At 37.1% G+C, this 21,698-nt stretch overlaps 1 protein-coding gene across 4 annotated transcripts in view; it reads right to left on the bottom strand.

Moving 5' to 3' along the window:
- Positions 1 to 2,589: 2,589 nt before the first annotated feature.
- MIB1 (MIB E3 ubiquitin protein ligase 1) overlaps positions 2,590 to 21,698 on the bottom strand; it is a 77,982-nt gene continuing 58,873 nt past the window's right edge. For 3 of the 4 annotated variants that reach the window (XM_059859127.1, XM_059859140.1, XM_059859149.1), the window contains 6 exons: positions 20,238 to 20,419; positions 18,828 to 19,020; positions 16,553 to 16,631; positions 14,820 to 14,933; positions 13,602 to 13,702; positions 2,590 to 8,963 (listed from right to left, as the gene is read on the bottom strand). In XM_059859127.1, coding sequence (XP_059715110.1) covers positions 8,823 to 8,963; positions 13,602 to 13,702; positions 14,820 to 14,933; positions 16,553 to 16,631; positions 18,828 to 19,020; positions 20,238 to 20,419 — 810 coding nt within the window. In that variant the 3' untranslated portion in view covers positions 2,590 to 8,822. The remainder of the gene's footprint in view (positions 8,964 to 13,601; positions 13,703 to 14,819; positions 14,934 to 16,552; positions 16,632 to 18,827; positions 19,021 to 20,237; positions 20,420 to 21,698) is intronic. The other variant, XM_059859133.1, reaches the window with a different exon arrangement.

The following is a 21,698-nucleotide window of genomic DNA, read 5'->3' as shown; positions in this document are numbered from 1 at the left end:
CTCTCTTCTAGTTGCTTGTGAGTTTCTCTGAAAGATAACAGGCTGCCACCAAAAACCAAATCCAGGATACAGTAAGAATGAAAATTACGGGGGGCCTATAGGACAAAAAGACATCACCCAAGCCAAACAACCTTGAAACATTTACTTGTTTCTGAATTTCCTCATATGGTTGAGATCAGAAGTGGCCCTATCCTTTCCTCAGGTGGTAGACAAAATCTTTTTCATATGCCAGCAATGGAGAGAAATAAGGGATGTCAATAAATTAATGCGAAATTATGCCAAGACCAAATTCAGGAATTTCTCCTGTCAGTGAATTCACAGAAATTCACAGTGGAGTTAGGGACACAAGGACAAGGCTCCACTATGCATATGCCAACCTCAAGTGTAAAAGAAAACAGTGTAAAATTCAGAAGGGACATACCAAGAAGGAAGGGACACGGTTCTGGTATCAAAAATACAGACAAAGAAAAAATTGAAATGGAGGATTTCGGTAGAGGGTACAGAAGCACTGAGGACATGAAATACAAGCCCCACAACAGATGTGACAGAGAGAATAACAAGAGTTGCAAACACAAAGGTAAGGAAGGCCCCTTGTTAAATTCAACGCATGCAAGAACCTGTGCCTGAATGACATTGAGCATCTCAAGATTCCTATTTGGGAAACATGACTTTGCTACAGGGGATGGAAATTTTTGGTGAAGGAACAGCTCTCTGGTCTGTTCAGCCTCTTGAGAGAAAGATTATGAGTTACTTCAACTTCAAACTTCTGGCCTTCAAGCAACTTGCATACTCAGAGAAGCCTTGAGAAGCTGGACATTCCTTCCACTGAGTAGCCTGATAGGGTTCAAAGCATATTTAACTGTAAGTTGTGTTACTATAGAGTGGAAAATATTAATCAGCTCTAGCCATCTAGGGAGACTGTGGTTATCATTAAGAATATGTGGGACACTCTTACAAGAATTCTTTTCCCCTGCCTGCTGGACAAGCTCTTTCATATAGTTTATCTGCTCCAACTGCATGCTTTTGAAAAAAAGCTTGACTAAATGAATACTTTCAACTAGAGCTAAAGGCAAACACTCCACTGGAACTTTGCCCTAATCAATAGTAGCAATGTTCATGTCACATGAGAGTCAGAGGATAGAATATGGTGCTTACTGAAGTCAGCAAATAACCTAATTATACTTAGCCTGCTTGAAGAAGGAGACAAGTTAGGTCTGGTCCACCCACGTATTAATGCAATCATCATTATCCTTATCCCTTGTTTGCTTTCTGCTTATATTGTAATAAAAAGTGTTGCCAAATGGAGGGTGCTACTGACCCCTTGTGGGAGAAATACACACTTTAGGATGCAGACACATCAATGGGGAAATCGGCTCAGAATTAAGTTTGTCTCCTTACCTCCCACAGATTTATTTCTAAGGAAAATTCAGTGAAACTGTGTTATTTTTGCAAGAGGTCACTATAGTCTCACAAGTGTATTTAAAAAAATTAGAAATTAGGTTTATTAGCTTCTCTAGGGCAGTCACATAAATGTCAATAAATCCTAATTGTAGTAGATACTGCAATGACTTTTCCATAACTTAAAGTCTTGCATTGTTGACTAAAATTCATACATTGCCAGTTAGCACAGTTCTCAGTTTCTAATAGAAGTTATTTTAACCCATCATAGCATCACTTCTAAAGACTGCAAAAAGCCCCTACCTTACTATCTCCTGGAAAGCAAGGACATACTACTGTGCTGAAAAGGGAACAAAACCATTTAAAACTCTGAAGTGTTTTTCAGCCAAAACCTTCTTTTAAGTATCAAGAAAAGTTGGTATGATTCATTCTTGAAAGCAAAAGTTTTCCAATGCATGTCACCATTATGAGCAGGGCTGCACAAAGCACAAGAACTTCAACAATTTTATGTCTAACAACTTGTATTTCCTTTCCTTATGGTGGAAAACCAAGTCTGAAAAGGAAGGCTAATGATTTTTTAATCCAATACTACCACTAATGATTTTTTAATCCAATACTATCACTAAATGAAACAGAGTACACCAATGAAGAAATCTGCATTTGATTCATGCCATATCCAAAGGAAATGTCCATGCACTTTCACCACTCCCATCAAAAACAGACGACTGTATATGGATGTAGCTGGAATGACTTAGAACAGCCAAATGCACTATACAGAAATTAACTCTATTACACAGTACTTATAATATAAAATTATTATAGTTATTTATATTGAACAATAGGAAACAGCCTTCTCAAAATCTAAACCCATCAATACCAAACACTAGCAAACCCTGCAGCTTACACTGCCATCAACAGCAGGGGCTGAAACCCTTGGGACCACAGAGATGAAGTCTTCAACCAATGCCAGCACTGCTCCCATCATGTTCAATGAACATGTAAGGAGAAATATGTGAACAGCTCGTAAAACCCAAAGCAAAGAACAAGAGGCTACTTCAAATGTATTTTAACAATCTGCATAAATTATTTTAAAATAAAGATTTTTCAAAAGTATTTGAAAACACTGTTTTCATACAAACCTGTCATATAAACCAAAGCTGAAGAAACTTGAAAAATGAAAAGAAACTGAGAAAGAGAGCAACAAACTTTTTATTCTGTCAGTTCCTTTTTTCACCTGTACACTAGGACAAATAAAAACACTAAGCCATATAAGTCTGGTTGGTTTTGTTGCCTTTGATTACATAGGCTTTTTTTTTTTTTTTTTTTTTTACAAATGCATCCATTAAATTGAATCCTAAAAGTACAAACCATGATGCAGCATCTGTTGTCTCAGAATATGGAAGTTACTGTATCTGGCAGGAGATGTTTAAACGACCACATTCACGCAGCCAGATCTGTAAAGGCCATTCAATTACAAGTAAACACAGAGTCTAACAAACACTTAACAGCAACTCGGGTCAGTAGAACAGTACTATGAACCGCATATTTACAGAAAAATTTGCACATAATCCAGAGATAATTTTAATTCAACCTTTCTGTTGTTACAATATAATCCACCCTTCGAACTTCTACTGTGCTGCTTTAACAATGTTTGAGTACCTTGGAGATTCAAAGGCACATAGCACTTCTGATGCTTCCACAAACTCATTCTTCAGGAACAGATTATAAAAGAACCAGTTTTTTTAAGAACTTTAGACTGCAAAATTTCTCAGTAAAGTCTGGTGCTCTTTTAAACATTGTATGCCAACAAGTAACCAAGTTTGCAAATACTTTCTCAGGTATCAAATTTTCAAATTCCATGGTGACATCTAACATCATTACAACTCAGAAGGAGGAAGACAAATGAGCCACCACCCTTTTTCCAATGTTGTGTGCAAAAAATCAGTATTAATTCAGTCCAACTATACTTTTAAATCAGAGCTCTTCAAAAAGTCAGTATACATCTTATATGACGAGTTTTACTAACCATACAGTTCATCAGCATTTCCTTTGAAAAGCTTAGACCTTGCTAAGCAGTTTTAAAGTAAGCAATTATATAATGCTATTTGCATACAGAAATACACTACATTCACACAGGCAACCTTAAATTTCTCCAATAAACAGTCATGTCAAAATCTACAGTTTACAGAAAATACGAATTAGTTTTAACAAAAGCAAAAATGTTTGTTGTGATTCAGTAAAACCTGTTTTCTAACATGAATAGTTTGCATTCATAAAGACACTAAAGCTGGGAAAAATAAAGTACTTCCTAGAAGCTCAAAATGACACAAAGTTTTCTAACTATGAAATGGCATGCAAACATACTGATTTGTTGTTGGTTATTTCTCTCTCACTTACAGAAGATTTACCAGATCAGAGTAAAGCAGGTACTTTTACATGTTATACAATGACCTCTTTCTCACACTAAAAATGTCACATACAGAAAATTTTCTAAGCTATCTTTGACGCAAAAGCTGCTTCATTAAATTTGAATATTATGCCCTTCAGATCCTCATGACCAGTGCAACAATTAAACAGCTTTCAGAAAGCTTAACAATATCTAAATTTGCCTATTTTCCTTCACAGAAAATATATACAAGTTTATAAATCCATGGCAAGGGCATTACAACTATATTAACATCAACTCACAAACTGGATTGAAAAGATACTTGCATTCTTGTGAAGACCCTATGGCTGCTGCCCATTCAATAGTTCTATCAAGGCACTGTACAGTCATTAAATCTCTGTATTCTCCAAGATGTGCTGAAGAATATTGTGAATGTGTTTAAGTTGTTAAAAAGCCCTGAGTCAGAACTTGCGTATTTACCACAGGCTTAGCTATAAAAATGGCACACACTAAAGCTTCTGCAGACAACAGTTTAGCTTTGTCAACACAAACAAAGTATGAAATGCACAGAAAGACAACAGTATGAATTCCAGCAACCTATGCACAGGTATACAATGTACTTTGTGGCAAATCACACGCCGCTATGGTACGCCATTTACACAGTAATTTTCTAAAGTGAAAAAACCTCTGCAATGTATTCAGACATCAAAACTGATGAAGCAAAAGAAAACTGATGTGTTCCCCACCCCTTCCCTAAGACAACGAACAGCTAGAGAAGAATTCAGCACTTTGACAGAAAGGAGGTAGCACTGCTAAAGGTTAGACTGTAGTGTTGTTGGGGTTTGGTTTTTTAAGTGAAAACTTGACCCATGCAGCACAAAGAACAGGATAGGCTCTTCGGTTCACCAGCTGCTACTGGAAGAGTAAAATTAAATTTCTGACAATTAGTTTTGTAGAGGAAGCTCAGATCACTAGCTGAAAGCAGCTTCTTCAAACAATTTAGTGTTTACACTAACCGCAATTAGTACTGCTAAAGATAATTACAGGTACATAAACCTTCATCTCTAGAAAATATCTACACAATAAGTACTTAATTATTTTTAAAAGACCATTTCACGTCTTTAAAAGAAGCTAAAATACCAATTATAAGATTATGCTAACAAGGCACAAGTACTTGTGCAAATCTGCTATATTCTCACCCAGTCCAAGTTAGGAACACCACCTTCTAATCAAACTTTCACATTTCCAAAGCAACTTGTTTGCTATCTCACCAGTCTAGTTTTTATAATCCACTTCAGGAAAAAGGGATTTCTCCAACCCCAATGTACAAATACACAGTAATCCAACAAATGGAGAGTAGGCAGTAGCAGCCCAGATTTTGAGAAGTGCCATATAAGCTTGGGCCACAATAAGTAATGATACAAGTTTTGAGGGGGAAAAAAGTCAAAGGTAGTTATACAAAAGTTAACAATCTATAACTATTAAGTTTATTCTCTTAACCTCTTAGGTTGTCTTTACACTTTAAATCACTGCATAGTGATATGACTGTTATGTCCCTTAATGAATGGAAAAGAAAGTATTTTACTTAAACATCTGAGCATACCTCACACTGAACAATACATATTTTTAGGTGTCTTGTTACTTGTTTCAAGAAACAAATGGAGATATTTCATTCCATTTAATTTCAAAATTGCTATTAAATGCTGGGGAATAGACATAACAAACCCTACAACCCTTACATTCTACAACTTTACAATAAATTAAGAGATAAATGCTAACTGATTTTTCTAATTTTCACTTTGCTCAGGTGAAATTTAGACTTTAATGTTTTGCTGAAGACAGATGCACAGTGATATTTCCTTAACCCTACCACTTGTTATGATCCCCTTTGGCTTTCAAGTGAACTTCTCATCCTTCAAATATGCGCTATCCAATTAAACATTCACACTCTGTGCACAGGTAACCACAAAATAAAGTGAATGAGCTTACTGGGATCCTCAACAACACTAGCTCACCCTCTGTACCTGAATGAAAAGAGAGGGTCTGAATATAAATATTTATTTCCATAAATGATACCGGATTTGCAAGCATTTTTCCTCATTAGGCTTTTTGAAAGGCAAACTGTATCACCATCTCCAGACAAGATACAGCTCTTCCTCCTGTCAATAAGAGACCTACGTAAATAATTAAAGCATCTTGGTTAGATTTCCTAGTTTTTCTAATTCTGTTGTTTTTCTTGGCACAAAAATAGTTGTTTTTCTGTGTCACCATCATGCTGACACAGCTCATTCTCCACTGGCACACAACACTGCTGAACGAGTCCAACCACAAACTCCTATGCAGTTGCATACATCTGCTGTGAGTGCAGTATAGAACACTAAAGCTGCTCCTACAGCAATACCTTCAGTCATTGTCTCCATTTCCATAGGACTGTGATGGTATTCAAGCACTGATGGTGTTAAACAGTAACTTACATCTCACATCCAGTTTCCTGCCCAGGAGGCTTCAGATCTGTTCTAACTCAGCTGAATTATTCAGCTGATGCTAAGCTGGAATACTTTCAAGTAATTCTGGCTTGTTCCAGCAACAAAGAATCAGGAAAATGTGAACTGCTATACTGAGGTTTCAGTTTTGAGTTGTGTTATCAAAAAGAGATCCACCCTGCATCTGCACAGCCAAGTTTGCAGGGGTTCCCTTAAAGAATTAAGAGGACAAAATATGTCTGCCAGAGACAGAGGAAATCAAGGTACAAATCTGATGCACGACAGGCTAAAACTCAGAATGGATCATGAAATGGCACATCCTACTATAGAAGTATTTCCAGGGGAAGCCTGACAAGAAACTGAAGCCTACTATACAAAGTTCAGCTGTAAAACATGCCACTAAAAAAAAAAAAAAAAAAACCAAACCCAAACCAAAAACCTTTGTAACATGCATATTGTCCAAATGAAAATTGCAATGAACACTCAGATGCACACATAGTTCAAGTGGAGATACCCAAAATGCTGAACTGAAAAAAGGCCTTACATCAAAAACTTTCCAAAACTCCTTGAAATTTTGGTATTTTTGAATAGGAATCAAGAAGCTAAAAAAGGGAAGCCTGCTTCATTTGGTCAAGAATGCAGATTATCTGAGAACAGATGAGTACTGGTATACAAAATAAATCAGACTACTACAGTGACTCCAGACTGTGATTGTGTCCAATGAAAGAACACTGAAAATAATTAGGAACACCTGGAATGCTGGATGAGGATTAAAGATGGCTGTTGTAAGGCTGTGTATTACACCACTTCATGGTGTTAAAAGCCCCTCTACATACACTTTTCCAATACATCACCGTACTTGTTTCCTGGAAAACTTGATTCAGTGTTTAAATCTTATTGCTTAAAGGTTTGTCTATCTTTACATTTTATTACTGACAGTCTTCTGAGACATTTGCCAACATTTGCACAGTTCAGGCATATCAACATGAGTTTCAGAAGACAGATTGATTTATCTGCAAAGACCACAATTACAACATTACCCTTACTTGGATCTTTCCCTGAACTATCCTTTTATCCATGTTTTAGACATATGAAATGAGAATTCAATGATAAATTCACCTTAGCTGCAAGTAAGGCACCTAAGTGACTCCAGCATGGATTTCTTTAATGTTCTGCAAGAGCACATACAAATGAAGTCTGCACAATGGCAATGGGCTACATGAACTATGCACTCAGAAAATGGTCAAATAACTTAGAAGCAAGCACAGATTCCTTTTAGCTACAAGAGATCCTTAAATCAGTGCATTTTCTACCACCAAAAAGGATACACTTGTTTTAAAAATGTTAATAGTATGCAGTCCCTAACAGTAGCATTTTGGGGGTCAGGAGGAACAGCTCTTTATCACATCAGGGACAACAAACTCCTTCAGCAAAATTCAGCTCAACTAGGCACAACTCACAAAATTCACTGTTCTGTCAGCAATATCTTCATTTGCAGTATTATTCAGTAATGCTCACAGATAAGTTCTGGTGTTAACACCCCACTTAGATGAATAATCAATATTAAATATTCACTTTTGCTGTTGACACTGTTTGCCTGGAGACAATAAAACTCACTTAAAAAGAAAGGAAATTTTGCAAAATCTCTTTTTTCCAAATTCACAGACCCACAATTTCATAACTGCTCTGCATGTATGTGTTTCTACACAACGGATCAAATTCATTAATCTAAAAGGGATAACTGACCCACTGCTCAAATGTTCTCCTTTCCACTCAAGCTAAAAGCAATTCAATACAAAGTCAAGTAATTAGCAGAATTATGAAGCTCACTATTTAAGTTACATAGCTTGAACCTGTTAGTTCAAAGTGTGGTTTTGGAAACATAATGCTTCTAAAACAGATTTTTCTTTTTATTGTTTCCTACACAACCCATCCTCAGGAACAAAGGGCATGATGAAGTCAGAATTACCCTACCATTGCATTCTGAGGCATGACCTCATGGGAATAGTATATCTATTATTACCGTGTATATATTTTGTATTGATTTTTCATGACTGTGTATTTCAAGACAGAAATTAATTGTGAATCAGAACTGTCACAGGAAATGTCGACACTCTCTAGAAAAGTGCAAAGCAAAAAGAAAAAATCCTAAATATTTATGTTTGGTAGTAACCGACAATATTAAAAAAAAACTCCCTTACATCACTTGACATGTGATACATACATGACACACATGAACAAAATCAAAATAAGATTGTCCCTTTAAACTTTAAGGGGAAGAAGAAGACAGAAACAAAATGGAAAAAAGACCGCTTTAAATTAGCATTAGGCTTAGATGTTTTTAAGAGTAAAGCTACAAGCTGACTTTTCAAATACTGTTGCTTTTATTTGGTGTGTTCACAGTCTTTAAACAATTACTATGTAACAAACCTGTGCTACAGTATTAGAAATGTTTTCACCAGAACCCTTTACTGCCTTTCAAACTAACAGAGGTTTAAAACCATCAACATGTCCTTACTCTTTTACAAGCTAGTAAAAAAGACCCTGGCCCCTGTTTAGTACAAAAGGATCCTCCGTTCAATGGCCTTGCGGCATATGGGGCACTCGCTCATTCGGTCTCCGCAGAGCTGGCACGTCCCGTGGCCACACAGAAAGATCATGTTCTTCAGGCGGTCCAAACACACAGGACACATCGTCTGCAAAAAGATTTGGACAGGTCACGTAGTCAGTGGTAGAAGTTATACAGTACTGAATGTGCAACATCTCAATTGCTGAAATTCAACAACAAATATGTCACCCTAAGCATAGCAGATAATTGCCATAGCCACTAAACTAAATTGTGGGGGTTTTTTTAAATCCCATTTTTATTCCATATGGACTTAAAATATTTGGGCTTTTTCTACTCTATCACGACACAAACAACTATGTAGATTTTTTTCTAAACATGATTTCTTTAATTAAGGCAAAAGTAGTAGGCTGAAATAATATTTTCAATATAATGTTGCAGTTTTGCAGCACTAAAACACTCTTCAGAAAGATTCTCCTTTATACCATGAAATCTTCCAGGGAACAAAACATAAACAGCTTGATGTATGCAATGCTTGGGTAATGATTCACAAATTTCTTCTCAAGCCAGCCAGCCATTCATAAACTTACCTGTAAACACCAAGCATTCAACACTCGCAGAAGGAATAAAAATGTTGCATAATCTATATGATATGTAAAATTTAGTATTTTATGAAAGTTATTTGGATTTTAAACCAAAAGAACACCTCAAGATTCAAATGAAGAACAGTTTAGTAAATCTGTAACCTTCACTCATAACAGCAGCACAGCAAACTTTTAAAAACAGTTTTAATTGCTGAACATGAAGTGATGGTCAATGCCCAAAGTTCTTCAACAGCAAAATTCATTTTGCACCAAGCCACTAAGGAACAATGTCCTTCACCTTGTGTCACGTGCAGAAGTGTTTTCATAAGGCATGTTCCTTCACCATAAATATATTGCAGCCATATTAGGATTTCATTTAAAACAGTTTATCAAATGTTAGTAAATGAATAGATGTTACAACAGATGAAAATTGTTAAGACCATTCTATAGAACAAATCAAATCTAAGATGTCCTCTTATCTTAGACATACTACAAATATCTAACAATCATAAATACTGATCTCATACATAACATGAAATACTAACAAGGCTCGTATTTCAAATACAAATTCATTTTATCACCATCTTGCACCTGTGACATGCTTCTGTATTCATCATTGGGGCTTCACTTCAATTTGTTCATTGCATGAGAGAGAATCCATACCAAGGTACCCTATTCAGAAAAACCCTAAAGAACATTTTCTATGAAATCGATAGGTATTACTTCCTAGGCTAGAAAGCTTAACTGAAGACCAAAAAAATTCACCAAAATTCTGCTTAAGAGTTTAAATTTGCATGGAATCTGGCCAAATCACTATTTAATCTTCAGGATACTAGTATAATGGGCTAGCAGGAAAATAAAACTTTCAGGTGAAACCTTAAGCTATTTTATACTTAAAAAAAGCACTGAAGGGGAATGCGCTCCAGCTTTGCCAGAATTTCTACGGTACTGTGACAAAACATTCTCAAACTAAAAATTTACAGAAGACTGTCTGTCAATCAGTCCTGCTCATTTTTCCATTCACAAAAAGTCATCACCTTTGCATCCTACAAATCAATGGGACCTTTAGAGCATTCCTCTTTCAGTAACTCAGACCTAAGGAAAGTGAAACAGCTTTTTATCAGTGAAACAGCTTTTTCCAATGCAATGAATACACAGCTGTGTGACAACCATCTGTAACTTGGCAGAGCTAGTGTGATGATCTTTCACAAAGGACTGACAAAGCAAACACTCATCTTATCTTTGGGAAAATCCCCAGTGTACAGCCTTTATTGTATGTTTTGGCTAATTATTTGCTTTTTTGTCTAAATATAATATCAGAATTACTGAAGTTACAAGGGTCTGTTTCTCTGCAAATGCTACACCTTCATTTAAAAATGAAAACATCCATTAAGGGACACAGAAATAATAAAAAAATCAGATCTGTTGAAATAACATTACTTTGAACTGTTTCATTCAGTAAAGAACAGAAATCCCAACATTTTCATTTTATAGATATGCAGTATTAGAAGATTGCCCTATTTCTCCTGCTTAGAACAGAAGCCCAGTATATAAAATATGTTTAATTTCTTAACATGATACTATCTTTACACTTAAGTTACTTCACAGAGTTAAGACTCAGCTAGCAGAATAATAAGCTTCCTGTTTGCTACACAATTCTCTTCTGACAGGCTTTTCTTAATTAGTTCAGCAGTTTCCCAGTGGGATATAAGCCCAGAAAACTGAGTCTTATTCGATTCTGAAGGAGAACTCCTTATTTAACCACCATCTTACACATACTTGTACAGTGAAAGTTCACTGCAAGCCTTATGCCCCTTTTGGGCAGCAAAAAAATAAGGAGTGAAAAATAAGTACCCGTAACTATTGTACTATTTGTTAGAACACCCTCTGCATTAAATCCCATTTTTTATCTGCCTGCAACATTTGACTCCCATCTTTTGAAGGAAAACAAATAGTATAAAAAGGCACAATGCCTGTTTTATATGAGAATTACTTCTTCAGGTAAGTACTCTGGGAAAGTGCCCAGTACACCTTAAGTATAACTGGGTTTGCAACTCAAATAATTTTTCTTTCACTAACAAGGTGTTTTAAACCGCTTGAAGTATAAATTCCTCACTACTAAAAACAGTTTTTACAACAATATACAGGTGCACAGTGACAAAATAAATTTATTTTTTAAGGAAGAAAAAAGTGATGTAAGTATGGTGAAGGAACATACATAAGATATTAGATGGATGATGATGATTATGTATGAAATGGAGTGAAGGTATTGAAATTACAGTCAAAAGGGTTCACATTCAGGGAATCCCTGAAGAATGGTGTGGTCATCAGATGTGGGAGATTCTGTTGACATCAGCATCACTTCTGCTCGGCACCAGAAATTGTTTTAAAAGCTTGCTGCACTAACATATTAGATTATCATTGAAGGTATGACTTGAAACAAAGGCTTATACCTGCTGAAAGAGAACAAATTAATTTTAAGTAGAAAAATATCAATTGAACACGAAGACTGAACTATTACAGCACAAATCAAAAGAATACACAATTACACTGGAATGCTGTGCATAACTTCAAGCACAAATTTTAAGATGAGATGATCCATTTCAATCAAATCCAACTCCCTACTCACAAGTATGACAAAACTTGCCCTTTCAAAAGTAAGCACAAAAGACACTGAAGAAAACACAAGAGTCTCAAGCCAAGAGACACAGAAGGAATAACCAGAACCATCTCCTTCTAGTCAGAGGCACTGAACAATTCTGGCTGCTGGCTAGCAAAATCCCAAAGGTTAGATAAAATCAGAGAATAAAATACCACCTAAGGAAAACTAACAAAAAAAACCCCTGAGATCACACCTAATCAAGAAGAAAAACTGTAACAAAGTAGTTTTCTTTTCACATGCCTATACATAAGAATATCAGCATACCCAAACAGAACTCTGATCTTCTACAACTCCTAAAGTACCCTGAAAAAATGTATCAGAAGAAAACACATTACTTGCATTTAAGCATGCATCTGGCATCTTGTGCATGTATTATTTCAAATGTCAAAAGAATAACCTTATTCTTTCCATTCAAAGCTAAGAAGTAAAGCAGAAGCTATATAGTGGATGCAAGCCATCAGAGATGACAGTAACATCTGGAGTTTCCAGGTAAGACAGACATGCATTTTCAAATTACAATTTTCAATCTTGAATGTTCTTTACAGATAAAAACTACTCTTTTGAACTTCTATTACTGGAGTGCTGGCCCAGTCACCATATGACAGGAAAAGCTCCTCAAAGACATTCAGTTGAGCATATCAGCTCTCAAATTTAAGGCATTTTGAAACACAGGCCCTAAAACTGGCAATCTAAATGTTCTAGCCCAGGCTTTCATGCACATGAACAGCTGACCAACAACTACCAGGACTAGATGTGATGCTGCCATCACTGAAGTATTACAGAATGCTGTAAGCCTACTATAGGAAAAGGCAAACTAGAACACCTCAGTTTCCTGTATCCATGGAAAGTTTCTTCCAATTGTGTTGTACACACGGAAACAAAAAGTCACATTATCAGGGTTCTAAGAGAGTAACCTCATTCAGTAGTCAGATGCTCCAGATCCCTTACTGCTGAAAGATCTGCAAACACTATACCTAATTACAAAGATAAACCTTAACATTTGAATTACATGTATAATATTTTCAAAGTTTCAACCTTGCAGCCACACAGTTTTTTGAAGAGTGTGTTCACTATACCCTTCATAAGACAGATAACTGTCAGCTATTGTTTCAAGGCAGTTATTGAACAGACAAGTCAAGAGTAAGGTAGATACGGAATGATGAACATGATCTATTCTTATCACTGTTCTGTGAAAACAGTTTCTGCTGTACCTACACATTCAGGTCAGCTTAACAGTCAGAGAACATACTGACTGGGAAGAGCATCCTTTTTCAGTCACATCAACACACATGCTCTAATAGATGGATTATCAAACATGGCCACTCAATTTTTTCTTTTAACCCCATACAAGGAGGACATACAAGTCACAGCCCACAAAAAATATTGGTCTTCCAACTACAGTTTAAGACCTGAGGCACTTCAATATGTCATTTTGCTTTAAATAATAAAGGATGCATTGCCTTTTTCAATCAAGTGGTTTTTGCACTTAATGGTTCTTACAACTTTTATCCAGCACTTTTACCTGTTCCTTGATGTCTTGCAACTGTTGCTGCAGCTTCTGTACATCTGCATTGACATTAGTGTTGTCTTTGTCCTTCTGCAAAACTGGAATGTTTCCACTTGCTGTAACATTAAAAGAAAATAAAGATACGTGATTACGCAGCAATCTAACGAACCAGGAATAATTATTTCCAGTGTCACATAATTTTTCAATTATCTGAAAAAAATGTTAGTAAACAATCTTTGATAATCTAATTAAATTCACTACACCCTCACTGCAGCTCAACAAAGAATTTCTTTGAGCTTAGCAGCAACACTCCTTTGACAAGTATTTCCATAATAATGATGCTTATAGTCCCTCAATGTTCTCAGATTTCTTATTTGTCAGCGAAGTTCCTGACATAAATATTTTTTGCATATGTTTAAGAAAAAAAAAGCCAAATTCCTTCACACTGAAATGACACTTTTATCTACAGAGATGATTCTATTTGGTGTTCAAAATTTCCCAAGTATCTTAGAAGCAGTTTGTTCAAAATTTGAATAAGCTCAGATTAATACTCTCCTATTTGACTGATCTGGGAGGCAATATTACTATATCAAAGAAAAATCGTCAAGTCTTGAATTTCCAGTGTGAGTATTGAAAACCTGATTTTAATGACTATTCTTATATTTATATATTTCAAAACATTATGACAAGAATGAACTAATATTCTAATTCTCATAAACTCAACTGAAATACTGTGTACCAAATATACACACACAGAGCAAATACAAATAACTCATAGAAATTACTCAAATAAGTCACAAGAAGTTTAAAAACTAGTCAAAGGAGGAGACGTAAAACTAGACATTCTCTCAGGAAAGTTGCTTGTACCTAGATACAAAATACTTACCATTACTTCAGAGCACCAGAGGTAAAAAAAAAATTATTTGCTCACTTGCACAATCACAGTAAATCTTCAGCTTTTACTTTTTAGGGCATTAGTAAGTGGCCAAGTCATCTCATGTTTTGGATTCTACTCTGAATGCCAGAAGCAACTCTCCAGTGTAATGACTGGTGTTGTTACCACACTTGCTGCTACCAATGCAGAAAGTAGTGCAAACAGCAAAGGGATACCTAGGTTAGCACTGTTTTCATTAAACTTTTCTTCAGAAAGGAGAGAAATATTTAGATCATTTAAGAGAATGAGAATAGGTTGATGGAGGAACTTGAAAGAGTATGGGCTCTGGAGTCACTCACAAATATCATCACTGGTATCTTCTGTACCTTTCCCTCCGCAGCACATTATGAAAGGCACTCTTCGCTCAACCACTGCCCGACACTGTACACATTTCTTCATCAAGCTTGCACAATCTGAGGGAACAGAGAAATAAATCAACTCTGAATCTTCCCACTTAGTTTTTCTTTTTTCCTATCCATGAGTTTGTTTATTCAGAGTACCTATACAGCAATGACTTAACAGATGTTATAATACAAAGAACTACTTGAGTCTATCTTCACATAATTTTCTGCAAATCACACCTAAATAATGTCCTGTTTGGTGCTCAAAGGGAATCTATTCTCTATCTCCTTTTAAGATATTTCAAGTGAACAGGTTCTTCTTTCTCCAGATGGATGTCTAGTCCACAAGAATTTCAGAAGTTAAAAGGTAAATCACACATTTGAGACCAGAACTTCCAAGAATGTCCTGGCTAGCTGGCTCTCTTTTTCTTTAGAACAAAGGATCTCACTAACTGTCCTAATGCTCCAGGGGCAAAGAGATGCAGCTCTTTCTCCTTGAGAGTAAAACCTACATCTTTTGATATAATCCTAGGAAGGGGGCTGTAATTTTTCTACTAAAGGCAAGTTATTGTCTCATAAATGCTAAGATGTTACTATGAATCAAGAAAGTGGGTCCTACAAAATACGCAAAATTGAAGACTCACTCATCCTGCTTGAACAAAATGGCCAGAAAAAAATCTGGAAAGAAATAATCTACAACTGTTAAACCTTCTGCTGTCCTTGTTACAGCTTAGACTTGATGACGTGTACTGTGCTGCTGAAATCCTTCACCACAGCAATCAATCTTTTTGTTGTCTTCTTTACTGGGAAGCGATTCAAAAAAACTTCTCTCATCATCTTTCAACTGCAGACAGTGAAAGAAGCCAGATCAGGCCAACTATAGTCAGTGGTGTGATGTCAGCTGCCTCAGCCAGAACAGAGGAAGAAACCAGACTTCTTTAGCAAGTCCAAGTAAGCAGTTACTCATGGGAACGATTACCTTCCCTCTTGTGTAGATCCTCATCAATAAGGACTGCTCTTCTCTAGGGAAATAACCCTTCAACAAAACCCTGAAATGTCTGGAGACAAGGTGATAGCTGCATTCTCATACACTTCTACTCAAAACCAAAAAATTTCTGGAGCATACCTACCTATTTAACCATTACACAAGATAAATCAAAATGAACCATAACTGGTGCTCTTTGCAAAGATAAATGATGTGACTTCTGGGGTAAAATACAGCCCTTGTGAAAATCTGTAGATTAGTAATGAAGCATACTAAGTATTAATTGACAATATTTTTTTAAAACACCTTTTGCATATCTGCATGCCTTCAAAAACTGCAAAAAACCAACAAAATTAATTCTAATTACTACCAAAGTGTTAATGATATACAGTAGCTTCTATAATGTGAGAAAGCCTACTCACAGTTAAATACTTCAGATGCAAGAACACACACTTTCTAAATATTTGAAAATCTCCCCTTTGTCCTCCAATTATTAACAGCATGACAAATAATGTCAAAATTCTGATGATCACACCAGACTACCAAGTAAATTGAACCTGAAATCAGATTACTAATTATCACTGTTGAGACAGACACACGACATACACACACAAACACTCACACACTTGCTAATGCTTTTAGCACTCTGATTAAAAATATTCTGTTTCACAATTACTTCCAAAAGAGGTTTTGTAAAGTTACTTACTCTCACAGGCACACATATGACCACAAGGCTGGAAGAGCACTGCTGCCTTTTTGTCTGAACATACTACGCATTCTTCAATCTGTAAAGAACAACACCCACACAGGTGAGCAAAGTGCACCTCCTGCTCTCTACATTAATTTGCAAGGCACATGGGCCTCAAGAATCTCCATCTAGTAGGGTTTTTAACTCATTCAGCATCTCAAAATGCAATTTAAATGAGTTATCACACTAACTTCTAAGAACAGGTATTTGCTGGCAATTTTTACACATTCAGTACAATGACAGGCACAGAGAAGGATTTAGAACACCATGTATTTCTTTTTCTTTTCTCCTTCTCTATTCCATCAAGGATACTTAAATCAGGGTTGATCAGGCTGGAGAAGAATGTGTCCAGGAAGATGTTATTACAGTCTTTCTGTACTCAAAGGGGGCTTATAAGAAAGATGGGAACAAACTTTTTTGCTGGGCCTGTTGCAGTAGTAGAGGGGGTAATAGTTTTATACTAAAAGAAAGCCAATTTGACATAAGAAAGAAATTTTTTATGACGAGGGTCATGAAACACTGGAACAGGCTACCCAGAGTGGTAGATGATCCACCCCTGGAAACATTCAAGGTCAAGCTGGACAGGGCTCTGAGCAACCTGATCTTGTTGAAGATGTCCCGACTCATTGCACAGTATCAGATGTCAGTCACATTACTGATTTTAAAGGACCATTGAAACATTCTATGATCCTATGAAATTTAACTTGAGAGGTACTTTTACAGAAATATTTTAATATTCTGGGTTAGGGTTTCTCAAGTCCTTTTATGTGAGAGCTGGATATGTCATGGAATCATCAAATGGTTTGGGTTGGAAAGGACCTTAGAGATCCTGCAGTTCCAACCCCTGCCGTGGGCAGGGACACCTTCCACTAGATGAGGTTACTCAGGGCCCCATCCAACCTGGCCTTGGACACTGCCAGGGATGGGGCATATACAGTATGGTCATAGACATCACATACAATTCCATTCATACTGGCCTGGACCATCTGTTCCAGTTGATAGAACTGTTGTCCTGATTCATTCATTTCCTAGCCTTACGGATACTACTGTAAGTTTTTATACAGAAAGTATAAGAGAAGTAATGACCAGATATTCCAATCTCTCAAACTAATTCAGCAAAAGAAATCAAAGGAAGGCTATCCATAAAGCTTAGCTTTCACCTGGGAAAGCTGATTTCCAGAGAGTACCTTCTTTAGATGGATGAGTAGGGGCAGAACCCTCACTTTGCTACTCCATATCACCCAGTGGCAGACCCTTTCACTGACTGCAAAATCTAGAGAAAAGGAACTCCCACTATCTTAACATTTGGCTTTTGAACATACACAATGCAGAAACAGCAAATAGTATAAGAAGAATAAGAGAGTGAGTAGTAAAAACAGTGCAACTTTGTATTTACAATTCTTATACTTACTCTGAGATGGAGGAAAAAAACATACTACAGAAGCAGACTAATCAAATATATTTGGAAAAAGTAAAAGAGAAAAACAAAAAAAACTAACAGTTGGGTTTCCAAAAAGAAACCAATCAAACAAAAAAGACCCTAAATCCAAGTGCAGAACATTATTTCTTTTTTTAACAACTAAAAAAAACCAGGACAACACTTGGTGATTACAAGGAATAAAATAATACTCAAACAGAAAAGCAATGAGGAGATACCCATAGAGTCAAAACTACTTGTGAGTAACCATTTGAGAAACCTTGGTCTCCAAAACAGGGCATGACTGGTTGATTCTCTGAAGGAAAAAGTGTAATGAAACTCATGCTTCCAAAGAAAAAGAAGGTGAAAGCTGAAAGTAATTATTAACTACAGAAACAAGCACATATTAACTCAGTTTACAGGCAAATCATCTTTCAAGCAGCCTAAGGAATAGAAGAACCCAATATTACTGAGGGAAATTATACTTCAGAAAAAGCAGCAATTTATCTTAACATGAAGAAAAGATAGCCTAACAGGGAGGAAATAGTCTATTTCAATAAAGCATTCTCAGGTGACTTTATTAGCACCTGAACAATGAAGACATTGCAAGGCAGGGAGAGGTAGGTATGACAGGCAAACAGAAAAGAGCAAGATATCATTTTGATGCAAAATTAATTCCATCCAGTGAGGCACGGTTAAGGCATAATACCACATAAAAGAAGATGTATATTTCTTTGACCTCTTTTTTACTTTTTTTTTTTTTTTTACTTTTCCATTATAAAAGAAAGAGAACCAGTAAATTTCAGAGGTTTTTACCTTTGTCCTAGACTGAACTTGTTCTTTACAGATGAGGCATTTTTTCACCCGCGGTGAGCACAAAGAACACGTGGCAATGTGGCCACACGGGCCAAACAGAGTGTCTCTCTTCATGTCTGAACACACCATGCATTCCTCTAAGGTTTCAGAATCATTGTTGATCATAGACGGACTTCGGGAACCAACCTGGCCACTACAAAGAAACCTTGCAGTCAAACTTTTAATAATTAAAAAACCCCCCTCAATTTAAAATGTACATCAACTGGCTGCTTATATAGGCCTATGCACTCAGGCATCAATGCACGACCATACAGTGATCTGAACTGCCTTTTCCAAGAAGTACAGCTGACACTGCAGTGCAAGGTTACACACTCGGATAAGTCATTGTACAGAAACAGGACACACAAGTGAGGATATCGTGTTGTGAACGTAAATGTCCCTTCCTCTCGTCCTAAGAGCTTGCTTTACTAACAGAGACGTGTCCTGTGGTGGGCAGACGCAGCCCCTGGGCCTCGCCCATCCATCCCCACGCCCGGCAGGGCCGCACTCGGGGCCGGAGCTCCGCGCCGCGCTGGCCCGCAGAGGGCGCGCGTGCCCAACTCCCGCCACGGGATGGGGCCGGGACGCACGGAAGGACACACACAGACTCCGAAAGGAAATAAGCGCCTTACTCTTTACCAGGGCAACATCAATAAAAACAACCTCTCTTTGACACATTTTAAGAGTACAGTTCTGATTTCCATACAGGAACTAAAGATAAGAATCATTTGCGGCAACGGGTGGAACGTAACTAGGACAAGGTGAATCCTCTGATACCGCATGGACCTGATAACCTGGTATTTCACTGAAACTGCGATTCCTAAAGACATCAGACCTACTGCCTCGTTCTCTTTTCACAGAATCATACAGTTGTTCAGATTAACAGGTACTCAGCAGGTGACCTTCTCAAAGCAGCAACAACAGTGAATTCGTATCAGTTTATACCAGGCTTTGCCCATTTCAGTCATTAAAAGTCGTATGGACAGAGATTTCACTTTCCAGGCTAATCTGTTTGCAATGCTTAGTTATTCTTCCAGGGAATTCCCCCCGACTGCCTTGTGAAGTTCTACCAATTCCCCTCCTGAAGATTGTCACCTTCCCATTCTCCCCTTTCCCATAGTAATATGCATGAAAGTCCTCTAAGACTCGGATAAGTTTCAAATAATGTATTTGTGAATAGCATTCAGTGTACCATAAAAACCTAAAGAAGTAAAAAAAAAAAAAAAAAAAAAAAAAAAAAAACCACACACAAAAACCCCCACCAAACCCCTAAATTTGTATGTTTTAATTAAAGGTTCAACATCTCAAAAAAGTCAGTGAATCTGTGGAAAGCAGACATTTGGAAACTGTGTATTTTATGAATATACAAACCTGACTTTTTCTTTGTGACATTTAGCCAGTGCTTTGCAGAGACTTGGATCAGGGCAGAGATCGAGAGGGGACTGACCCTTCTTGTTACGAATGCCGAGGTCAGCCCCGTTGGCTGCCAGGAAGCAGGCAATAGATGCAGCACTCTTCTTCTCCGCTCCTTGAGTGCCAAGTCCCATTATTAACTGAAAGAAAACAAATATGTAAGCAAGAAAGACTCTCTAAACAGTTAAGAATCGTCTGGCTAAAGGAAAGCAACTTGACATGCACACATGCACATATATACGTAAATGTGCAAGCCAAAGGAAACGGCTCTAGAACTAAAATCAAAACAATTGCTTCATTCTGAGTCAGCTATATTCAGCTTTCCTTTAAGGAACTAAAATTCAGCAAGAAATAGTTCTACTGAAGCACTCAATCTCCTGTACACCTATACTCACGTGTGAAGTGGCTGTCCTTCTATGTAAGCACTGTAAAGGGCAAAGTTCCAGTGGGTATACTCAGAACACACTTCAGTATATACTCAAATTGCTCAGTTCAGACAAAATGCTACCACTGCGCTTGGACTGAAATCACAGTTGAGCAGAGAAATGAATGCACATCTACTTTTAGACCAGTAAGAAAAGTATCTGCCCAAGAAAGTAATTGAATTTCAGTCTTTCTCAGCCTGGATGGATTAAAACCCACACACTCTCCCTATCTAATCACATAATGCTACTCTGCCCTTTTACAGCTGTTACTGTATCCTTGTGCAACTGCTTCACAGGATCAGCTAGAAACACTACGAAGGCTCACTACCACAGCCCAGCAAGGAGTGGATTCCCCAAATCATTCTGGGCTCCCAACATGTTTTTCTTTTAAAGCTCAATCAGATGAAATCCTTTAAGTATAACATAGACTACAGAACTGCTGGCATCACTAAGAATCCCTCAGCAAACTACACTACACTGTATTCAAAGGAAGAGCTTCGGCAAAGCCAGGGCAGCTCCAACTCAAGGAAACCCAGTGGTTTAGGGAAGCATTTTTTTTAAACCTCAGTCTGTATGGTTTTTTTTAATTAGAAGTTCTTATATCAATATATGTCACTGCGGCTACAAGACTCTTGAAGGTTGCTTTATGAATTCAGATACTCCTCCTGCATTCTTTCTCATGATTAGGTAAGAACAGTACAGCTCCAAAGGCTTTATACCAGGAAAATCAGTAAGTTAATGGAAACAAATTGTTTTGTGGTGTTCAGATAACAGAAAATTTTCATTTATCAATTGAGACCATTTTTCTGCACTTCAATTGCAGCACTAGCTGAAGCAAAGCAGAGATGTGATCCAGCTTCAGTGCTGGTACTTTGGACCATATTACTAATCCAGCCAAGGCAGCACAACACCCAGTGAAACTGATTTGCTCTAAGGTTGGCAGAGTCACTGTGGAACAGTCATCTACATTAGTCACAAAAATCCCAGGTCCTAA

This window comes from Haemorhous mexicanus, chromosome 1 (assembly GCF_027477595.1).
Source record: "Haemorhous mexicanus isolate bHaeMex1 chromosome 1, bHaeMex1.pri, whole genome shotgun sequence".
In the NCBI taxonomy this organism is placed as follows: Eukaryota; Metazoa; Chordata; class Aves; order Passeriformes; family Fringillidae; genus Haemorhous; species Haemorhous mexicanus.
Note: the sequence above shows the minus strand (reverse complement) of the source record. Positions and strands in the feature narration are given on the sequence as shown.